This window comes from Agelaius phoeniceus, chromosome 19 (genome assembly GCF_051311805.1).
Source record: "Agelaius phoeniceus isolate bAgePho1 chromosome 19, bAgePho1.hap1, whole genome shotgun sequence".
NCBI lineage: Eukaryota > Metazoa > Chordata > Aves > Passeriformes > Icteridae > Agelaius > Agelaius phoeniceus.
The window spans coordinates 5831951-5853988 of NC_135283.1; the positions used below are offsets into that span (position 1 = coordinate 5831951).

At 49.3% G+C, this 22038-nt stretch overlaps 4 protein-coding genes across 8 annotated transcripts; 2 read left to right on the forward strand and 2 right to left on the reverse strand.

The window, feature by feature from the left end:
- Window positions 1–41: 41 nt before the first annotated feature.
- Window positions 42–5935, forward strand: LOC143695507 (uncharacterized). Of its 2 annotated transcripts, XM_077188349.1 has the most exons (5): window positions 43–213; window positions 827–948; window positions 2814–2912; window positions 3365–3529; window positions 4915–5935. In XM_077188349.1, the coding sequence occupies exons 1-5, from the start codon at window positions 126–128 to the stop codon at window positions 5059–5061; spliced, it is 621 nt and encodes a 206-aa protein (XP_077044464.1). In that variant the 5' UTR covers window positions 43–125; the 3' UTR covers window positions 5062–5935. The 2 variants fall into 2 exon arrangements, with proteins under 2 accessions (XP_077044465.1, XP_077044464.1); XM_077188350.1 differs by lacking the exon at window positions 2814–2912 and having other exon boundaries at window positions 42–213.
- A 487-nt stretch (window positions 5936–6422) lies between these two features.
- On the reverse strand, window positions 6423–9762 carry MRPL27 (mitochondrial ribosomal protein L27). Its single transcript, XM_054645330.2, has 4 exons — window positions 9610–9762; window positions 8059–8181; window positions 7271–7338; window positions 6423–6841 (listed from the first exon to the last, which is right to left on the reverse strand). The coding sequence occupies exons 1-4, from the start codon at window positions 9629–9631 to the stop codon at window positions 6635–6637; spliced, it is 420 nt and encodes a 139-aa protein (XP_054501305.1). The 5' UTR covers window positions 9632–9762; the 3' UTR covers window positions 6423–6634.
- A 4-nt stretch (window positions 9763–9766) lies between these two features.
- Window positions 9767–14512, forward strand: EME1 (essential meiotic structure-specific endonuclease 1). Of its 4 annotated transcripts, XM_054645334.2 has the most exons (8): window positions 9769–10495; window positions 10577–10698; window positions 10876–10968; window positions 11321–11442; window positions 11637–11769; window positions 12281–12396; window positions 13460–13649; window positions 13998–14512. In XM_054645334.2, the coding sequence occupies exons 1-8, from the start codon at window positions 9832–9834 to the stop codon at window positions 14172–14174; spliced, it is 1617 nt and encodes a 538-aa protein (XP_054501309.1). In that variant the 5' UTR covers window positions 9769–9831; the 3' UTR covers window positions 14175–14512. The 4 variants fall into 4 exon arrangements, with proteins under 4 accessions (XP_077044462.1, XP_077044460.1, XP_077044463.1 ...); XM_077188345.1 differs by having other exon boundaries at window positions 9768–10698; XM_077188348.1 differs by lacking the exon at window positions 10876–10968 and having other exon boundaries at window positions 9768–10495.
- Window positions 14326–20309, reverse strand: LRRC59 (leucine rich repeat containing 59). Its single transcript, XM_054645335.2, has 7 exons — window positions 20018–20309; window positions 19611–19670; window positions 18934–19092; window positions 18524–18628; window positions 17872–17944; window positions 17274–17447; window positions 14326–16739 (listed from the first exon to the last, which is right to left on the reverse strand). Exons 1-7 carry the CDS (start codon window positions 20120–20122, stop codon window positions 16495–16497), a joined length of 921 nt encoding a protein of 306 aa, XP_054501310.1. The 5' UTR covers window positions 20123–20309; the 3' UTR covers window positions 14326–16494.
- Between the last annotated feature and the right edge of the window lie 1729 nt (window positions 20310–22038).

The following is a 22038-nucleotide window of genomic DNA, read 5'->3' on the forward strand; positions in this document are numbered from 1 at the left end:
AGTCCGAAGGGGGAGCCCCGGGAGCGCCGCGGCTGAGTGCTCTCGCTCGGGGCCCCGCCCCGGCCCGCCCCTCGCGGGCTGTGGAGCGCGGGCGGCGGGCAGGGGCTGTCGGCGGCGGGGTCGGGATGGCGCAGCCCGCGGAGGCCTCGGGCCACACCGCGACCGCCAGTGCCAGCATGGACAACAACGTCCTGGCCATCGTCATCGCCGCCAGTGAGTGGCGGGCAGGGGCTCCGGCGGTGCCGGGAGCGAAGCGGGGGCGGCCGCCGGGCGGGATCGGCCTCTGCCGGTGCCTCCCGGGCTGTGCCGATAAGGCGATACCTGCGGACGGGCGGGGGAGAGGTCGCTGCAGCAGCCGGTCCTAGTCCGGGGGGTCCCGCTGTCTCGCGGGACTGGGGCCGGAGCGGGGCGGCGGCGGGGGCTGGGGGTGCGGATGGGCTCCGCGGATCCGGGGGTGGGCCGGGGGGAGCCGCGGGTTCCCGGGAGACCGCAACACTGGCGAACCGGTGCCCGGCTGTGGTGCTGAGGGAGCCGAGAGCGCCGGGCGAGAGACGGTGGGTGCCGGTGCCGGTCCCCGCGGAACGGTCCCTGCCGCCGCGGTCCAGGGTGGGGTGAGCCCCTCCTGGCTCTGCAGGTCGCTCACCGTCTGGTAGGGAGAGAGATGCCGGGCAGAAAGGGGCTTTAGCGCTCTTGAGACGGGCAGCAGGTGGAATCGGCTTCCCAGGGTCTTCTCCAAGCGTCAGCCGCGGGGCAAGAGCGGGCGGCTGGAGGAGGCCCGCGGGCCCGTCGAACCACCGGCTCTCTCGCCTCTCCCGTCTCTTGGCAGCGGTGTCCACCTCCGTCTTCATTGTGGCGATCCTCATCCTGCTGCTGCTCTTGTACCACCGTGACCCTATGTGCTGCCAATTCCTCTGCTCCTGCCGCCTTTTCCAGACCCCCAGCCAGTATGTGAGTGTCCTCCGAGTCCTTCCTCTCTTCCTCCTGCCCACAAGTCCCTCTCTGTACCCCAAGCTCCTGTTGCCTTGTGCTGGGTCTGTGGGGCTGCACTGCCAGGTTACTGTCCTGCAGCCTGGCTGGGATTGTTGATGGGTGTGGGTCCTCCAAGCAGAGCTGGGCTCTGCCACCTCCTTGCTCCCACTCTATCCAGGAGATCCATCCATCCACCCACCCAGTCCTGCCTCGCTGTGCCATTGTGGTTGTATCTCCAAGGCCCAACACTAAAAGGCTTCCCTGCTCTCCACACAGCTCGGGAGGGAGGTTCTCCTCCCCTTGCATAGTCATGTGTGGGGTCGGGCTGTGCTTTATAGGAAGGGGCCCAGCAGGGAAGGGAGCTGGAAGCTGAGGGCAAAGGCAGACAAAGCCACCCGCATCCCTGACAACTGGCTCTCTTGTGCACAGCTCCTGGGGAAGGAGCAGTGAGACACAAAGCCCTTTCGCTTGCATCTGTAATTTCCTAGGGCTGGCTTTCAACTAGGGAAGCTGATGGAAAAAGAGCAGTGTGTGTAGCCAGTGTTTCTTTTGTGGCAGTGACTGCCTGGGGAAAGCTCAGCCTCCAGAGCTGCAAGGATGGCTTTTGAGGGAAGGGCTGCAGGTACCACTTTGCAGTCCCTGGGAGAAGAGTGGACATTCAGCCTCACTAGCAAGGGGTGGAGAGACTAGTGCTATGAAAGGTAAATCTAATAGTCCAGCACAGGCTGAGAAGTCTCCACCAGAAATCACAGTGGAAATAGGCTGCACTGATGTCTCCACTCCTTTCCCTCTCTTCCCTCCTGTTGCCTGCCCATGGCACACACACTGGGAGCAGGCCCTGCTGCTGTGCTCCCTTGCTCTGTGGAGCTGCTCTCTGAGGCAGTGTGGCATGCTCCCTGAGCTCTGAGGTGGAAACTTCAAGCAGGCATCTTGCCTTTAGCAAAGGACTGTGCGGAAGGATGGATGCAAAGAATTATGTAAGGAAAGGGAACATATAATGTATTTCCTTCAGAAAAAGAGAAGCAGTTGTAGTGTGTGAGGCAGCTTTTGTGCAGGAATAGTTGCACTAGTTTTGCTCATGAGTTATTGAATGAACAATTGGGTGCTGTTTTCCTGCAGCTTCTGTAGTTGTGCTGTACGGCCAAGACAAACAGCTCCTTGCTTGTTAAGAGCAACAGTAAATCCTCATAGTCCTCCCTGTGCATCCCTGGTTGCCCTGAGAGTCTCTGGGCTGGTTTCTGCTGGCAGATATGGGGTTTTCCTAGAGCAAGGTAAAGCCATGGCTCAAGTCCTGGCTCTGGCTCGAGGGGCAGTTCTCTGTGAACAGGATTTCTGCTCACTGTTGCTCAATACCTTGACAGGGAATCCAGTTTAACTAGAGCAAGACAGCTTGGGAACAGCACAACTGTTGCCCTGTAGATTTGCTTGCTGCATTATCCTGAAATTACAAGCTCAGTAGATAAGAGCTAACAAATTCTGTAACCCTGAGCATGTGATGGAGCTCTTATCTACACCAGTGGAATAGTTGGGTTGTTTTTTGTTGTACCCCAAAAGGAGATGGTTATGCTGATTTTCAATGAAACCGTGCCCTGGGGCCCAGACTTGCTGTACTCTGCTCCTGCTGGCTCCAGCCCTTGGAGCAGACCCTGTGCTGCCAGAGAAGATGTCCTGGAGCTCTTGGTGTCACTGAACAGGCAGGGGCTGCTGCCAGCACTGAGAGCTGCAGGAGGGAGCAACTCTTCCTCTGCCAGGGTCTTGCTGTCCCATGAGAGCTAGTTGAGCTCTGCTCTCTGCTGGGAAGGATGGGAGGGATTTTGGTTTTGTTCATGTCCTCCTCATTCCAGGACCACCCCCCACCCTACTTCAGCAGCAGCCAGCAGCTGGTGGGACCCCAGCATGGAGCCTCACGGCTGGAGAGCACTGCTGAGAACCCCAGCATGCAGGTGATGGCAGGGTCCCTGCTGGGAGCTGGGTGGGAATGGTGCTCATGGGCTTGGAGAGAGACTCTGGTTATGGAGTTTGCCTGGGGCAAAAGGTGCTGGGCAGCATCTTCTGGTGCTATCCCACAACGTTGGGAAGTGCTGCCAGTATGTAAAAACCCCAGGGGCAGGCAGCATGTAGAGGGAAGGAATATTGCAGAGGATACCACAGTGCCCTGAGGGGTTTGTGCATGAAGTGCCAGTGGTAGATCCTGGGGGCTTGGGATCCTGCAGCGCAGGTCGTGGTGTAATTGCCCCCTGCGAGGGTGGATATCCTCTCTGGGTGTTCAAAGGAGCCTACAAGTACCTACAGCTTTGAACCCTGAACCCTTAACTCAAGGTTGCACCAGGACATAAACTTCTAGTGATGAGAGCCACCATCACACTGACCCTTTTCTGGGAATGCACATTTCTAGGGAGATGAGCTCTTCTGTGTCGGACGCCCCAGCACGTACCAGCTCCCGTCCTGGGAGCAGCCCCGCCTGCCCAGCTATGAGAGTGTGCGGAAGAAAGATCGCCAGCGAGAAATCCATCAGATGATTGCCGACAGGTTTGGGCTGTGGGCAGAGCCATCCCAGGAGGTGAGCTCCCCTCCCTGGAGTGGGAGGCTGGCAGAAGCCCATGGCAGTCACCACTGTGGTTCATATCTGTGTCTTGCTTCACAGTTGGTGGTAGCTGAGGACTCTGTGCTCTGTGATTGCCTTCCAGATAGCTTTTATCTCTGGGAAAGCACAAAGTGTATCAGGAGGCTCCTTTGGTGTACATCTGTGCTGGTTAATGATCCATCTCTCCTCCCCCGGTGCATTTGCAGAAATGCCTGTACCAGGAGGCAGGGCAGAACCCCACGGAGAAACGGCAGGCTCTTCAGATCACCTGATCCATACAAGTCCAGGCTGGGAGTGTTATTTTTGGATCTCTAAGGCTTTCATGGGTTCTTGCTTCCTTCTCCCTGCAGGACACTCCTGGGGACATGCCTTGGTATTACCTTGAAGTGTTTATGGCTTATTTATGAGCAGGAGGCTTTGCTTGTTATGATAGTTAAGATTTGCACTCCCACAATGTAACAGAGAAAAGTGAGTGCATCCTGCTAAGTAGGTCCTGTGGCAGCATCCTGAGATGCTCCCGTTCAGAGACCTCATTGTCTAAAGCAGGACAAAAACTTTTGAAACCCGAGTGAAGCATTAGAAGTTCACTGATTTACCTGGATTTTGAGCTCTTAAAGCTGCACCATAAAGCCTGGCATAGTTAGCCCTTGCCACTCAGTGTTTGGAGCTATTTCTAATGCCTGAAAAATTCCAGCTTGATATAGTGGAAGGTGTCCCTGCCCATGCAGGGGTCGGAACTGGATGATCTTTAAGGTCCCTTGCAACCCAAACCATTTTCTAATTCCATGAAACCTGGGCATTGAGGGCACAGGAAAGTAAAGCTCCAAAGACAAGTAGTTGAGGAACAGCACTGGAAGCTCTTCCCACAACATTGCCATGCCACTTCCTGTCACCTGTAGGAAGAAAGCTAGCACAGCTCTGCCAAAAGAAATGTGACAAGGCCTGGAGGTTCCTCTCTCTGTGCAGTGAGACTTGGTGCCAAAACCTGGGTACAACACCTGGTTTGTAGGTACTTGTGTAAATCCTAGTAATTTTTCTTTAGTCAAGGGAAAACAAGTGACAGGCCTCTCCCAACAAAAGTCAAGTTTGTTCTGGCCTTCTGCCAAGTCCTTGAAAGGGAACAGGGAAGAGCAAGAACATCGCACAGAGTGTGAGGTGAGAATGTGTCTCTCAGCAGGTTTGTGCCATGTTCTCATCTCCAGGTGTTCCCCAGCCTACAGCTGGCTGCGCTGGGGGACTGTGGGGGTTTAATTTCAGGCTGGTGGCAGTTGTGAGCATTTTCATCTGCTCTGTAAGAAGAGGTGGGATAATCTCCTGGTTATTTCTGATCCGCTGTAATGCTCTTTCTCTCTCCTCAATAGATGCCACCTCCTTATGAGCATGCTCTGAGGCATCCTCCAGCTTTCTCAGGAACAGGAATAAGCTCAGAGACCTTGGACAGACATGGTGTTCCAGACCCTTTCCATGCCCCCCTCAGCTACCAAACTCAGCGGAACACTGCGGTGTAAGGCCTTGGCCTAGTGTACTGCTGCTTCCTGTGCTGTCAGCAACTGAAGTGCCTGGGATACCGTTTTCCTCCACAGTGAATGGCCAAACCTTCACCCAGATCCACAATCACCTGAAACATAGGCAAGACCAACCCAGCCACCAGTGACATCCCTCTTGCAGCACAAGAACAACCACAGAGCCATTGCTGGGTACTGCACTGAGCAGAGGAACCAGGGACATCTGCTCAGTCTGGCAAACACCAAAGGCAAAGGTCTAGCTGCTGGAGCTGCACAGGGCAAAGCCAAGGGGAATGTCTGCTAGGCCAGAGCTCCTCAGGAGCAGCATTTCATACCTCTGTGAGGCAGTACTGCTGGCTGTACAAAGGATCAGACCTCAGGCACTGGTGGTATTGTGCTGCTTCACCTGTTTCTTAGGTTATCAAGTGCTTTACTGTATCTGGATTACCTGCCAGGTGGAAATCCTCACCTGTGAGTGGCAGAAGGGATGTGCTTTGGAGCACTGCTGCATGCTCTGGCACCAACAGCCTCTGTGACTGACAACAGTTCTGTACAGAGCCCACACACGGATCTGGAGAGGTTCCATGGGTTATACCCAAATAGAGACCACCAAGATGAACCATGGGACTGGATTTGCAGGCTGGGAAAGGACAGATGCACGGACTGAACAGCTGGAGGTCTACATGAAGATGTGAAGCACAGGTGGACACGTGGCTGACCCAGTTCACCTGGTCTTCTGCAGAGCAGAATTGTCTAAATAATGTCAACACTGGTGTCCTTACACTACTGATTTTGATAACCTGTTTTCTACTGCAGAGTCAATGTTCCAAATTGTTTACAAAACTGTAGATAAAATGAGATCAGTTTGGGCACAACACATTGAGGGTCCTTTATTTTTAGCAATATAAGCTCAAAAATGTCACAAAATGACTCAAAGATAAAAGGATGAGTATCCTGGGTAATGCTTTATCATACACCTCCAGCTGCTGAGGCTTCAAATACTAGTCCCAATTTGGGCATCTTGCCAGGCCCCCTGAACTCAGTAATGAGCTAGAATTAGGCCTGTGAACTTGCCTCACATGGCCAGTGAATGGCACACTCAGATATTTAAGTTAAGCATTGAGGTGAGTGAGCTAGAGGGAAAAATCCAGCTTCCAGGTACACAGCATAGGTGCATGTGGAAAAGGATCTGTTCTGTAGTATTGTGAATTAAGGTACAAATAGAACAGTAATGACTAAAAATGAGCAAAAATAGAGGGAATTATTAGCAGGACAAGTACTGGCACAAGAGTGATTGTAGAGGGAATTCATCCAATGGCACAACAGACCAGGCTCTCCAGATACTACATGACCATGGTAACATATTCCATGAGCAGCCAAGACCTTCAGCTGCCCCACAGCATTTATTAAACACTCATAAAAATGCCAGCAGATGATCTCAGTGCCTGAACACAGATCACAAGCACTTCAGGAACAAAACCAAATCCTAGAATGGTATCTTCAGAGCCACTCTTGTCCTCAGATGCCAGTACAGTGTAGAGGTCCTTTCCATCTGTGCCCACATGACACAGCAGGTTCACAGCATGTTGACGAGTTTGAAGCTTCCTACCTCTGTGGTAGGGACAACACTGATAAAAGTTTTATAAAGGACTGCTCCTTTGGGCAGCTGGCAGATCACATCCCTGCTCTCGCTGCTGCGGGGTGGGGGCACGTAGACCTCTTTCGTGTATCTCACAATCCCATCCTCCAGGGCATAGAGTGTCTTGTTACGGCCCATCCCCACCTGGGAGAGGATGAGGAGCATTAGAAAGGAGAGGCTGGACATCCACAACTAAAGCAGATCTGAGCATTGGTCTGCCTTGTTTGATATCCTGGCTTCAACAGCATCTGTTGCTTTATTTTTTTAAATAAAACCACACAACTTGTTTCCAGCAACCAGTTTGCAATGGTGCTCAGTATGAGACATCCATTCCACCCTGAAGCACAAGTGCCCAGTCAGGTCACAGAAGTGTTTGGGACAGCAATTACTTGCAGACCTTCCCTGAGTCCCATGAACACAGGTGAGGCTCTGAGCAGGCTCTGTGACTAACACCACAGAACACAAGGATGAGCGTTAAGAATGAGACTGAAAGAGAGAAGGCAGTGAGTGTGGGGCTCTGAGGGGGCGGGGACTGCTGTTCTCTGAGAACCAAATAGAGAGAAAAGGCCTTACGTGAGCGCCAGGATGCCAGCGGATCAACCGCTGCGTAGCCAAAATGTTTCCTGCATGGACAAATGCACCTGCAACAGAGTGACACAGTCAGGCTGCAGAGAAAGAGCTTCCAGAGCCCTTGCAGAATACCAATGATTCTGGGACTTATAAATCCCAGCTTTTGTAGGCATTTTCTAAGGAAAAATTACTTCAAATGTTAAAAGCATCTGAACAAAAATGCTTTTAGCAGGAAATAAAAGGGCAATGGATAGACCATGGCAAAAAGTCAAATCTCTGAAAAGATTGCTTCTAGGGTACAAGGCATTTTCTGGCTGATGAAGGCATTTGTTTTACTACATTTACATTGATATGTTTCCATCAGCAAAGCTAGTAATTATTAAGCACTCAACTGCAAGAATCTGCACTTTGGCTTCTGCTAAACTTTGTAATTCTCTCCTTTGTAAACACTGGAAATGCTCAGTTTTTCCACTCAGTGTGGGGGGAAAGTGCAGTGCAGTTATGAGGTGTCTCACAGTGTTCCCTCCTCCTGGGCTCTTTGGAGAGGCAAAGTTAGAACCAAAGTACATTTTCTGTAGGCAATTTTGGCTGGCAGCCGGCGGGCTCATGGTGGGGGGAGCTGACTCACCCTGCCCTCCCACCAACAACCCTTGATCATGAGGTTTCACTGATCCTCCCCTTCTTTCTCCTGGAAAAGTGCCCTGCCCACCTCTTCCTGAAACACTCAACAACTGACACATAGCAGGGGAGAGAAGCTCCCAGTGAAATGTAAATAAGACACTGAGACCTACCTTCGACTTTTTTGAACCCATAGCGTTTCCCTGGGCTGCGGCCACCTAGGTTTTTCGAGCTGCCCCCACTTTTCTTAGAAGCCCATCTGACAGCAACCAGGCTTGTATGGTGAGTGGTTAGAACTAGTTTAGGAGAAAGAACAACATCAGCTGGAAAAACTATCATACATAATTCCTTCTGTCAGATGTAAAGGAAGACAGGCTTTAAAATTAAAGGCAAAGGAAAGCCCTGGAAGAAACAAAAAGTACTTCCAAGATAAATTAGACCAAAAGAGCCTAAGTTCCTTGAAAAAAGGCCACATCTCAAATGCTGCTGCTGCCCAGGTAAGAATAAAACTCTTAGCAACCATGTTAAATCATGTGCACAAATTTCTGTTTCATTCTCGTAAAATGCAGCACAGGTGTCATTGGTTGCTGTGGATTGCTCTTACAGTGCTTTGAGAAAAGATGGGTTGTGATTTGTTTCAGTTTCCCCTTTGACCAAATGGCACTCACTCACGCAGTTACATCCTGAAATCTTATAAATAAGCAGACTCCAAGTCTGGAAAATATATAAACATCTATGACCAGCCAGGAAGAGTGTGAGGAGTATCCTGAAGGAGTATAAAGGTTGAACTTGTTGGAGGTCTTTTCCAACCTTAATAATTCTGTAATTCTATGATTAAAGGCTCTAGGAAGGAATACAGAGCCCTGGGAGTGGCAAAAAGGTAGTCTGGAGCACAGTTTTTTTCATTAACCCTCCCAGTTTAAGGGAAGTGTTTAAGGTTGAACAGGGCTTGGAGCAACCTGGTCTAGTGAAAGGTGTCCCTTCCAATGGCAGGGGGTAGGAACTCGGTGATCTTTAAGTTTCCCCCCAACCCAAGGCATCATTATCTTAAAATTCTCTTCAGTACCACCTCTTATGCAGGTAGGAGACAACCCTAATTTTTCTGAATTCCTCTATTTAGCCCGTTAAGCAGCAGGTTAGTGCAGAACAGTGGTTATCTTGTTTCCTTAACCTGAGCGAAACCACTAGTTTAACCTAATTAAATCATCATGGATACTCAGTGAGCTGGAAATGTCCCACTGCTGGAAGTGTTCAATCACAGGCTGGATAGGGTTTACTGCAACTTGGTCTAATGGAAGGCATCTCTGCCCATGGCAGGGAATTGGAACAAGATGACCTTTAAGATTCCTTCCAACCCAAACTTGTCCATAATTCTAAGAAATACTGTTGAGGAAAGGGTACAAAACCCCATTAATTTCAGGACATGACCCATTACGTAAAGCTTTTTAGAGATTTTACGATTTATAGGAAATTAGACAAGACGAAGCATAGCTACAGTTTTACATACACAAACCCGCTCATCGCCATCACCACAGCCTCAACTCCAAGCAAAGGCGAAAGCCTCGGCCTCGCGCTATCGGTGGTGACGTCCCACCAGGGGCGCGACGTCCCACGGGGTGACCTCCCTGGGGCACCTTCTCCCGAGCTCATCCCTCCCGCTCCAAGGCCAGACCGCCGCTCCCCACCGCGCAGAGGGTAATGAGGTGACACAGGCCCACACTCACACAGCCGTCCCAGCGCCGCCATCTTGATGGCGCTGCTTCCCCCGCCTCCGCCCGCTGGGAAGGCGACGCGCGCGCGCGCGTGCTGGGACGCAATTGGTCCGCTAGCGCCCTCGCTAGCGTTCGGACCAATCGCTGCCCACTGCACGCGCCTCCGGGCCAACCAGCGGCCGGCGCGGGCTTTCCCCTCAGGCGGGCGCGGGTGCCCCTAAGGAGACGGGGGAGATGGCGGAGAGCGAGTCGGGATCTGAGAGCAGCGAGGAGGAGAACCTGCCTTCCTTCGCCTACCTGCTGCAGCCGTCCCCATGCCTCGGCGAGCCGAGTCGCCCGCGGTCGCCATCTCCTGAGCCTGAAGTGGCAGAGGTTGTCAAGATGGTGAGCAGCGGGAGCGAAGAGGGGGTGGACGTTGTCCCTTTGCACGAGAGGGTCAAGATGAGGGTGGGAGCGGAGCCTGAGCCTTTCAACCTGGGCGCTTATGATGAAGGTGAGGCATCTGGGCTTTGTGCTAGTGGTGACCTGATGGCTCCTGGGAGCGAAGGGCTTCGGCAAGACCTGACGCCGTCAAGAGAAGTAGTTTGTGATAGTGAGACTGGTACACGCGGTGTTGAGAGATCCTCCTTGTGCTCCTTGCCAGTCGACTCTGACAGGCCTAGTAGCCCCCCGGTAAGCAGAGAAAGGCCAGAAACATCGCTCCCTCTTAAGAAGCGACAATATAGTCAGAAGGAACGGGAGGCAATCTGCCAGAATGCGTGGCAGAGAAGGAAAGAGCAAGAAGCAAAGAGGAGGAAGCAGGAGGAGGAGAAAGAGAGGAAGAGAGCCGTTGCCAAGATGCTGAAGGCTCAGCGGCCAGGAGAGTGCCAGAAATACATAACAGTGGTGCTAGATCCAGGTAGTTGTCCTCACAGCCTGCTGCTGCCTTCTACTGACTGTTGTCTCCTCTCTGGAGGCCTGACCCATACATCGATTTCAGTCATCTTACAGGTAGAAGGTGGTGAGCAGATCCTTAGTGCTTTGCAAGCTGCCAATTATTCCTGTGTGTTTGAGAACCACGCTGTTCCCTGCAGTATCACCTGGAGGAGAAAGACATCACAGGTATGTGAGCAAAATTTTGATAATTTCGTCGTTTTCCTCATGTGTTATTTGCAGTCATTAGTAATTGTATTTAGCAACCCAAGTGAACACCCTCTAATTTCCCTGCTCAGAGATCTGAGTGGGAGTCTGAGTGAATTCTAAACAGACTATGGCCTGTTTGTTTTCGTATCTGAACAGATGGGAGGAGGAGATGAATGGACAGAAGAACCAAATGTTCTGGTTCTGCTTGGCTTAGAGGAGTTTTTGTCCATGGCTCACAGCTACAAGCAAGTGAGGATGCTTATGACTTTTGTGCTCCTGAACATGCCTTGATGTAAAACCAGTGTTTTGCCATCCCTCTTAGTGGCAGGAAGGTTTTGGTGTGGGAGGAATGCAGGGTTTCACTGAAACAGAAATCTGGGTGTAGAAGCCATTAGTGGGCTGTATAATGTAAAGTTCTGACAAGCTTTCTTGCTAGTTAAAAATTTTCACACATTCCTCTGAAGAGTTACATTGTTACATCAAGTGGGTTGGTTTTTTTTTCCTTCTTTCTGCAGACCTACAACCAGGGCAATAATTTGCTATGCTTCTCTGTATACCTCAACATTGTTTAACTCCTTGTTTTTCTCATTCATCTTTGTAGAATGCTGATGGCTGCGCAGAAAGGCAGAAGGAGACCCTGCAGAGCTATGTGACTCATATGATGGAGAAAATGCCTGGGAGAATTCTGGCTCTGGCAGTAGTTGGAGTAGAAAATTATTTCAGGTCAGACTTCTTCCCTCCAAATGTTTCTGTGTTTTCTCTGGGCTTGAAAAATGCCATAGGTGTTTATGTTAATTCTTTCTAGCAGAGACTGGAGTATAAGAGGTATTCCCAGAACTGCTCCACCACTTTTTATACAGAAACAGAAGCAAAGGTCCATCCAGACTGTCACCCCAGTCTTACTTTACTCTTTTTAGGTCTCTCCAAGTTCAGCCAAAACAAAGGCTGCGACAGACAGCCACAAGTGGGAATCAAGAGAAACGGGGAGAAAGGAGAAAAAAGGAAGCTAAGGATTCTAGCTTGGACTTATCCAGAATGGATGTGAAAGAAGTGAGTGCTTTTAAAACACATGCAACCATCATCTGTTGTCTCCCAGTATTTGAACATTTGACCCAGTCACACAATTTTGTACATGGGAGTACGTGGCTTTCATTATTCATTTGTCCATCAGTCTATGGACAGAAGTCTTTGGGTTCAGCTCCCCACTGCTCAGTCATGTACCTGTTTCCACAGAGACTGATGTGTCTCATTCACCTGGATACTGATGTCAGTCGCAGCACCTCTTGCCCTTCATGGCCCATTGGCAAAGGCCACTGGTGGTGGCTTGTTTGTAACAAGAGCCACGGAGGAGCTGAGGCAGCTTAGAGGACACTGAGGTGATATTAACTGTCAGGAGACAGACTGCCCCTAAATACTTCAGTGTCCTAACTGTTCCCAAAATTGAGAGTGAAGGTTCTTGTCCTACAGCAGGAGGTTTGTGACCCTTTTCTGCTTCAGACAAATATGGAATTTGATGCAGCAAGACTGATTGTGCCATTTGTTGTTCCCAATGGTGATACAGGCCCTGGTGGATCTGCAGCTGAGCACACAAGTCCAAATCAGCATTTTTGAGAGCAGTGAGGAGCTTGGGGAATATGCCACTATGTTCACAAAAGCTGTGGCTGAAGCACCATACAAGTGAGTAAGCAGAGGAGATTTGGTCCTACCTTTGGAGAGGCTGCACTTTGAGCTACTGGGAAGGAATAGAAGGTACAACACAGGGTATAATGGTTCCTAAAGGTGCAGGTGACAGAGCATCTGCTCTTGCAGCTCCTTCAACAAAGGACTTGTTCTTGAAATTGATATCCTGCCCACAGAGGGGTCAGGACAAACCCTGGTTTTATAGTCACAAGCTGGTTTGGGTTGGAAGGGACCTTAAAGATCATCTAATCCAACCCCCTGCCATGGCCAGGGACATCTTCCACTACACTGGGTTGCTTAGTGCTCCATCTAACCTGACATTGAATGATTCCAGGCATGGGGTATCCGCAACTTCCCTGAGTATCTGCAGCTTCTTTGGGCAATTTGTTCTGGTGTCTCACCACCTTCGGGTTTCACACTGAAGCCTTGACATCAAGTAGAGCTCTTGTTCTGAGTCAGATTTTTGGAGTGGGAAGGGAATGCCTTAGAGTGCCAGATTTTCTGGCACTCTAAGGCATTCCTTAGACCTTAGAGTGCCAGATTTTCTTCTTCAGTGTGTAATGAAGAGACATGCCTGATAATGAACCACTTGATTCTTTCCATTGATAAGGGAGGACAGCAGCTTGTTGCACAGTGATAGCTAAGAAAGCCATCTTGCGCAGTCTCAAGCAATCCTGGCATTCCTATCACAGCAGCTGCTGGATTTTCATGTCAGCTATGACAAGAGATGAGCTCTCATTAAAAATGACATCTAAAAGTGCTTTGTTATGGTTGACAGCCAGAAGGTGAATTCTTGTTTACCACTTTGTCTGCAAGTTGGCTTGTGTCATGATTGCTGCTGAGTATGGGATTGTTTATTTTTCAGGAGCAATCTGGGTCTTAAAGAAATTGCTAGTGCATATAAAGAAAACAGGGTCAAATTATTCATGTTTTCTTTGATGCCGGTTGTGTCTCTGACAGCTCAAGTGGGGGATGGCGCTCTGACAACAGATGGCAGGGACAGGATTTTCTTCACAGCCTCATTGTCTCATTTGCTTCCTCCATTTCTTGTTCTCCCTAGGCGAGAGCGAGAGAACACAGGGTTCTCTTTCTACTTGGAGAAGGATTGTTGCAGAGGGGTGAAGGTGGATCCTTCTGGAAAGGGTCTCTTGAAAGTTTGGAAGAGGCAGATACAGCAATTTAACCGTGTCAGCTCTGAGATGGCTGAGGCTATCGTGTCTGCCTACCCTTCTCCTCAGCTTCTGATCCAGGTGAGGATGCCTCAGGGATACCCAGCACTGTGTGCAGGCAGCCAGCTCATGCAGGGAGTGGAAGAAATAATTTAATGAGTATTAAATTAGACACAGTGATTCTGCATGAGCGGTTCAGTAAGTTAGCGAAGGAACTGATTCTTTGGCATCCACTGGTCTGGCTTCCCACTGAGGGAGCAGCACTGGCTTCACTCTCCAAGCTCACAGATGGGACTTGGGCAGAGACCAAGTGAAAAATGAGTGGACATTGTGGAAGGGCAGAGCAGGTACAGGTGCATAGCTTTGATTGGTTTTTTGAGCAATGGATGCAAGTGGGTGATCCCATTGTTGCCTTTGTGTTGCTTTTAGGCCTATGAGAAATGCTCCTCGGACCAGGAGCGGGAGAACATGCTGGCCAATATCCCTGTGCACCGTGGGGAGGGTGTGACGGCCACCTCCCGGCGCATTGGGCCGGAACTATCCCGACGCATCTATCTGCAGATGACTTCCCATGATCCCGACCTCTGTCTGGATTTTACTGGGTAGCACAGGGAAAAAGGGTTGTACCGTTCAGTTAAGTGTTCCATTTTGGATTTCACTGGGTAGCTCCAGGGAATAAGGGTTTTTACTATTTGTCTGGTCAAGTTTTCAGTTTTCTTCTGTGAAGAAGTGCTTAGATAACACTCATTGATCCCTGTTTAAAGACTTGAAACACATTAAGACTTTATTGTAGAAGGAAAAAAGTTGGATAAAGTTGCTGAATAGCAGGAGTTTACACAAGAAAGATGGTGAACATCTTCCCTAAGCACATGAGTTGCACACAGCTTATAGTACTGATGTTGTTTCATTTGTCTTTCTATAAAATAAATAATTTTGAAGAATAACCTTTGCTTCTTAACGTGGCGTCTTGAATATAGACAGGTAGGTCCTCTGTTAAAAGGAATACTTCCTGTTGCTCTCCTGAACTGCAAGGACTTACCTTCTCCCTCCTTTGGGACAAATCCTGAAGCTAGAGTGACATGGTGCTGCCCCCCCAGCACCTGCTCTAGCGAGGTGAAAGAACTTTACCTCGCAAAACAGTCTCTCATTGTTCTGCTGTAGCAGATGGGAATGAGTAAGACTAATTTTCAGATACAAGTTTAGAGTGCTCTGATTCAGTCTCCAGATGGCTTAATCTAGAGAAGGTCTTGAAATCTGATTATATGTGCTGGAATTATGAGGTCTAAACAGTTGGCAGAAAAAGCTTCCTTTTAATTAGATTGGGGACCACGGCCTGTCCGTGCAGCCATCAGCACTTGTGTGCACACAAGGACAGCTGAGGGTTTTTGTAAGAGCATTGCTGAGAATTAAACTGCATCCCATGTGTGGAAGTTAACTCTTTGGAACCCTGCTGCCTCCAGTGGAAAAATCCCTACCTACCCTGCTTGTTCCAGGCATCCAGCTGGGGCCCTGGCCTGACCAGAAGTGCTGCTAACCTGAATCTCTAAATTGTATAAGCCCATGCTTGCCAACCTATGTAACACTTATCTGGATGTTGGCAGGAAGGGCTGCATGGAGGAAACATTGCTTTAGATGCTGTTTGCAATTTTCCTGAACATTTCTGGATAGAGAGTAAGGATATTTTAAAGAATGGGATGAGCTAGACACCCAAAGCAAAGCTTAAAGGTGTTTGAAGGAAGCTTTGAGAACATGCACCCTCCTGAGGCAGAGGCACCCCTTCCTTCCTTTAATCTGACACTTGTGCTGCTGCTCTCTCCTGTGCGATATTCAGGGAACCACAATCTTATCATCAGGTTACAGAAAAATGAGGGTTTACTGCTGTGATGGCTTCCCCATAGCACCGCTTCTGGCAGCAATAATCCCAGGTATGAGAAGAGGGAATGATTCTGGAGACCAGTGTAGAATGTCTCAGTGGAGTCTGTAGCACAGATATTCTCTGAAACTTGCACTTCATTTTAAGAACTCACAAAGCTCTTAAGGATATGAAAAACTTCTGCTTGATGGGAGTTAAGGAAATTTTAAAATGAATTTTAAATAATTTTTAAGGAAATTCTAAATAATTCACAGACCATTGCAGAGGTGAGTTTTCCTCTTGAGATGCAAACCACCAAACCTCCCAGCCTTTCCCCAGCCCCGAGGCTTCCCGTTCCTGCCAGCAGTGCTTGCACAGTGCCACCCAGTGCTGATTCTGCAGCTGCAGCAGGCAGGAATTATTCCCATGTACTTGGAAATCATTTGTGGCTGTTCCTAAAAGGCCTAATTAAATTGAAAACTATGTTAATAATATAAACATCCAGTTCAGACAAATTGCCATGAAAACTACTGTATTGAAAATTTTCAGCTTCTTTCAATAGCACATCAGCCTCTTTGCTCCAACATAGGGATGCACAGCCATCCTACATGCCTGTAATTGGTCCTGGAGTGTGGCCTTAGTGTATTATTCCCATACAGCCATACCACCATTTTTAGCACAAACAGAAATGAGAGCAAGGAATGGATATGTATTAAAAACCTTCTACCTCTAGCTCAGAGCTACAGCTGTCTCACCCAGATGATGTGAGGGCTGCTTGTTCCCATTCCTATAGACTTGTCAGCTTCCTGTACCTCACAATCCTGGTGGACACAACTTGGAGGCAAGGAGTGGTAATAAGTTTAGGTTAATGTGCACAAATAATGGGAGTTACAGGCCAACTGAGAGACATGCACAACAAAGATAGTTTGAACAATAGCTCTGCTCTGTGGAGTGGACCAGCAAACCAACGCTGACTGGTTCAAAGCAGTTTCATCAGAACACAATTCCATAGGAATTCTGGCTGCGTAGATGGTGGAAGGAGATGCTGATGAAGCAAGTGCCCATCCAGGACAATCACTGGTGCGAGTTGTGCTGTAGCATGTTCTGCAGGGTTTTGTGGTTCTGCAGAGCAGCCACCACGTCCTCGTAGAGCGTGTTCACGCTGACGCACAGAGGTTGATGCTGCAGCTCCGTCAGCTTGCAGGCAGCCAGGGTACAGAGGATGCAGAGCAGCACAAAGAGCAGGACTCTGAGCACTGACCGCGACCACGAGGGCTTGTGCCGGGGAGGCTGAGGGGGACGGGAGCTGGAGGCCGGCTCTGCAGTGAGAACGTGAACAGGACAGAATGTGAGGAATTAATCAACTATAACAGGCTATGCTCACAAACAAACTGTTCAGGTAAGATACTTAATCCTCTGCTGCAGTTGGCTTTTGTTGTGAATTTTCATCACTTAGCTCTGATAAATAAGTAGATGTGCAGGATGTAACTGCTTAGAATGAAAAGTTTCAGATCCAGTTTCATGGGCAGCAGTGAAGGGGGTGTAAAGCACCTCTGTGTTGCACAAGATCTGATTATGCAAATGCAGCTCAGTAGACATAAAAAAATGAGTGGAGGGAAGTTCTCATTAGGAACAGCTGGAGAACTTCATGACTTGTAGTTTTACAGTTCATAGTAACATGGGAAAAGGGCACAGCAGCAGAGTTTATGAGAACTCCTATAAGTTCCACCCTACCCTCTCCCACCATTCTCCAGTCTCCCAGTACCTGGCCTGCATGAAAGCAATTCTGGCAGCATCACAATCTAATGACAATGAAACCTGACACAATCCCACCCAAAATAGACACTACTTACTTCGGGTGTGCACTGTTTCCTTTTTAGTTTTCTTTTCCATCTCCTGTTTTGCAGCTTTCTGAGCATCGTACTCTCGCCTTCTGCGCTCCTTTTCCTCTGCCTTCTCTCGCTTCCGCAGTTCTCTCTCCAGAGCCTCCTTTGCTCGCTGTTCTGCTTCACGCTTCTTCTCCATTTCTGGGGGTTAACAGCAAGTTTTTCCCTTTTATGCAAAGGGTTGTCACTGCCATTTTCCTTATTACCTTATTATCCCAACTGGAATGAGGAAACCAATTAAACAACTATCCTCTTTTATTATCATTTTATTTAGTATTACATACCTTGCATTTTGCTGTGCTTTTCTTTCATGTTTTATAGGTAACCTATAGCACATTCCTTCTAGAGATTTAACTATTCCTCAGGCCAAGAAATCACATACACTATCCTCCTGCTATATTTCTCCCTCCAGCCCTTTTACCCTACTATTCCCTGAGTACTTTGGGTTTGGGTGGCTACAAGTATGCGTTAGATGGCAATTTATTAGATGGTGATCAGAATGTTTGGGTGTGTTAGACCAAGAGCAGTCCTCAGTAGACAGCACGTGGGGGCTCTTTGTCCCTACCTCTCTCTGCCTGGAGTTTCCGCTGCCGTTGTTGATCTTGCTCAGACTGGATGGCTTTCATGTGCTGCAGTACCTTAAATAGCCAAGAAAACAACCTGAGGGCTGTGCAGAAGCCTAGTGGCACAGCCAGTTCAGAGCACAACAGATGGAATGTAGCTGAGGATAGGCAGCTGGGGCTGACCCCCAACCCTCACCTATCCCTACAGCTACGGCTCTGAAAAGAACTCACAACTTATGTGAGTCTCTGTTGTTAAAAAACAAATCCTCCCATTAAAAACAAACATGGCAAAGTGGTGCTCAGTGATTCAGAGGATCACAGAACATTTCTATTTATGTTTGCCAGAACTTCTCCAGAGGTTTTTGTACTATCAACACAAGCATGGATTACTATGTCTGATTATGCCTCCTTTCTTGGCAACCAGCATTTAATCCTCTCTTAACTCCACAAATGGAGAAGCATCCTCCTCAGCCAGGTGTTTGCTCTCCACAGGCACAGCAGTAGGGGAGTCAGTGCAGTCGACCTACACCTCACTCCCTAAAAAAACTTCATGCTCCTGCAGTAGCTGCCCAGCTTGCTAAGCAAACAGAGGAAGAATCACTGGCAAAGCCATGAAAGGAAAAAAATAAATTAGAATAAAATGAGACTCCTTACCTTGACAGCAGCCTGCTTACACTGCTTCTCATCCAGACAGTCTCCTGCCACTTTTGCCAGGACAGGATCCAGGGGATTGTCCTTCAGATCCAGCCACTTCAGGTTCTGCAAAAAGGCACAACAAAGGGGAGGCTGTAAGAGCACAGCAGTCTTGGAATTATTTAAGAGATCCAAAGCAGAAGCAAAGAACTGCTTAGTTTTCACATTCATGAAACAGGTACAGAAGATGAGCAGGGATGTTTTCAATAGATTGAGAGGATTTTTACTGGGCTGCAGTGCAGACCCAGCTGAATTTTGAAATGGGTAGTCAGCAGGATGGATGCTTTACCAGAGAAATCAACTTGAGCAGGATCACAAGACCCTGGGCTGCATCCCAAAGTTTTACGTAACTGCCCAGCAAACAATTTTACCTTGAGCTGTGCAAAGCTGACTGGCAGGGTGACCAAGCGGTTGTTCAGGAGGTCCAAGTGCTGCAGATTGACCAGGCGGCCAAAGTCCAAGGGCAGCTGTTGCAACCGATTTTTACTCAAATCCAGTTTCACCAGATGCATCAAACTGCAGAAGTCTGACTAAAACCCAAACAAAGAAAACCCAGAGAAAGCTGGTCAGCACCTTTATGGAAGAACCTAAGTGGGAAGTACGTGGAGACAGCTTGCACCTCAAATCAGGCACAAATCCTTGACATACTACAAGACTGTGATGGAGGAAAATCGCTCTCCTCCTCTGCCTTGGAAGATGGAGGTGAGACACGGTGGGACAGATAAGACAGGCTGAGAAGGTTATGGATGACAATATGACAGGAACAAACCCAAATCTCCACTGCTGATGAAACTCCTCTGTATTCACCTGGGGATGCTCTGGAAGGAATGTACTGCAATCTTCACACAGTTCAACCCTGTACTCTCTCCTGCCTCAGCCAAATCCACTGCCAGCACTGACCTGTCACTGACAACTGAGTCATTCAGCCACCCCAGGGCAGCGAAACTGCCAGTTCCACAGTGCCTGGTGAGCCTCTACTGAAGCACCAGCTATCTTTCCAAATATTTCCCAGCAGACTCATCCCCACGGAGGCTCTCTAGCACCTTACCGGCAAGGAAATGAGGTTGTTACAGGACAAATCCAAGACAGTAGCTTTCGGAAGAGCGGCCTGAAAGACAAATAAGGCACTGAATGAACATGGACATTCACCCGACCCCCTCTGACACCTGTTCTGCTTCGGCCTCTGCGGTTTCTCCCGCGTCAGTCTATCCATCCCCCGCGGCTGCTCCGAGGCCACGTCATCTCCGGATCCATCTCTGTGTCCAAAGAGGTTCTTATCCCAGGACAGCAGTAACTAGCGGCTGCCGGGCCCGCGGGACACAGAACCTCACTGCTTTAAATACCTGCAAGCCACGTCACAAGCCCCCAGCACATCCGGCTGCCCTACGCTGCCCCTTCCCGGGGGTCGGGAGCTGGTCCCCACCCCCGCCGGGGGGCCTACGGCCGGAGGCTCACCAGCTCCCGCACTGGCACTTCATTCAGGTCGCAAAGGCTCAGGTCCAGCTCGTTCCCGTCCAGCTTGTCCTTTAGGCTGAGCCCCTTCCCGCTGCCCCGCGACATGGCTCCGTCGGCGGCTGCCCACGGGAGATGCGGCTCGGCACAGGGAGGCAGCGCGGCTCGGTTCGGAGCGGCTCAGCACAGCTCAGCACCGCACAGCCCAGCCCGTCCCGTCCCGGCGTGGCACGGCCCGGCCCCGCCACCCACTTCCGCGGCCACGTCCGCGCGGGCCCGCCAGCCGCCGCCGCGGGGCCGAGCGCGCCCGCTGCCGGCCCGGAGCGGGGCCGCACCGCCCGCACTTGCCCCGGCGCCGCTAAACGCCTACAAATTGCCTTAAGAAAGGATGTTATCTGATGTTTGATCTCTGCGTACTTTCAAACCTAAGCAAAAAGAAAGGAGATTTAGTCCCCGAGCAGAGAGCAGCTAATAGGCTCTAAGCGCTGTCTACCAACAATTACTTGTTGGTAGAATTGTCTTGTTAAGGTTTAAGGCTTGATCCGATGATCTCAGACTTAATGGGAGGTTAACAAAGCTTGGGAAGAAGGATGTGCTACTGTTAGCGGGAACAAGGAATGCAGGATTTATGGGTTACAAGGACATTAGGCAGAATCCCTAAGATAAGGAAGAAACGAATAAAGCTAACTCAGCAATTGGGTTGAATCAGCTCCAAGCAGGTAAAATGTAGTTTTGTCAGGGGCAGATTGTGACCACCTACTCATGGCCACAGACCCAGGAAACCCGCCAACCCAAAAGAAGAGAAAGACTAAGACTGGACTAATTAGCATGGGAAGCAGAAGAATCATTAAACAATGGAAGATAGAATACTAATTGATATGAGATCTAGGTAACTTGTAGCCAATGAACATTAATGCCTTTTGTTTGGTAAAATATATAAGTAGTGAAAAGTTTTGACAGCTGTCATGCTGGCTTTGTGGATTTGCCATCCAGTGCAGAACTGTAAATAGGTGAAATCAAATACCTCAACTCTGGGTTTGGGTTGGCCTCTTGCACACTGGGTGGCAGAGCCTATTTTGGGACACACTGGTACAGCTCAGGGCATTCTTGCAGCTGTCCCACCAGCCCTGGAACCCTGGCCAGGTTGACAGGAGTTTAGATCTGGGCTACATGAAACAGCCCTGCAGAAGGCAGGAGAACTCCCAGCCTAGACCCATGAGCAGGGGAGGTTTTGCATCCAGTCACATAACCTGACACACACCACCATGCAGAGAACTAACTGGTTTATGGCCAATAATCCCAACAAAAACCCAGGGATGTGTACATTGTTTTGCAATATCTGATACAGCTGCTTATATCTGTCCACACTCTCCCTAATCCAGGGGGAGAATTCCCTCTCAGTTGGCCTGTACCATTACCCAACAATGTTTCTTCACAGGAGGAACACTTAATGGATATTCCTGCTTTGCTCCTAAGGCTCCAGTCCCACAAGAACAGAGCACTCTCCTCTATGGAGAAAGTCAGTGAAAGAGAAAGGAGCCTGAGACAGAGCCAGATTAGTGTTACCTGGTACTGGGATTACAGCAAGGACTAACCATGAATTTCTTGACCTGTGTGCTCTTTGTGATGTTTGGGACAAACATCACAAATACACATTGTGAAGATGTTTGGGACAAACATCACAAATACACATTGCGAAGATGTTTTCATTACTGCAGCACATCTACCCTCTGGATGCATTAGTTCATTTTTAAGGTGCCAGTGAATTTCTTCCAACACCTAGAAACCAGCATTAGCTCAGTATTGAGGTAATTAAGGCCACAGGATTCTCTGAACAAAGGCACCCCAAAGCAGCACACAAGGATTTGCCTCATAGAAACTACAATAAAGTCTGCCTGAGGTTGAGGTGCTCCTGTCCAGGAGATTATGAAAGTTTTTCAGAGCATGTTATTGTTCTTCCAACTGTGATCAGAAATTACAGACCCCTCATCTGAGAGAAGTGAGGTCTACTTATCCAAGAATCT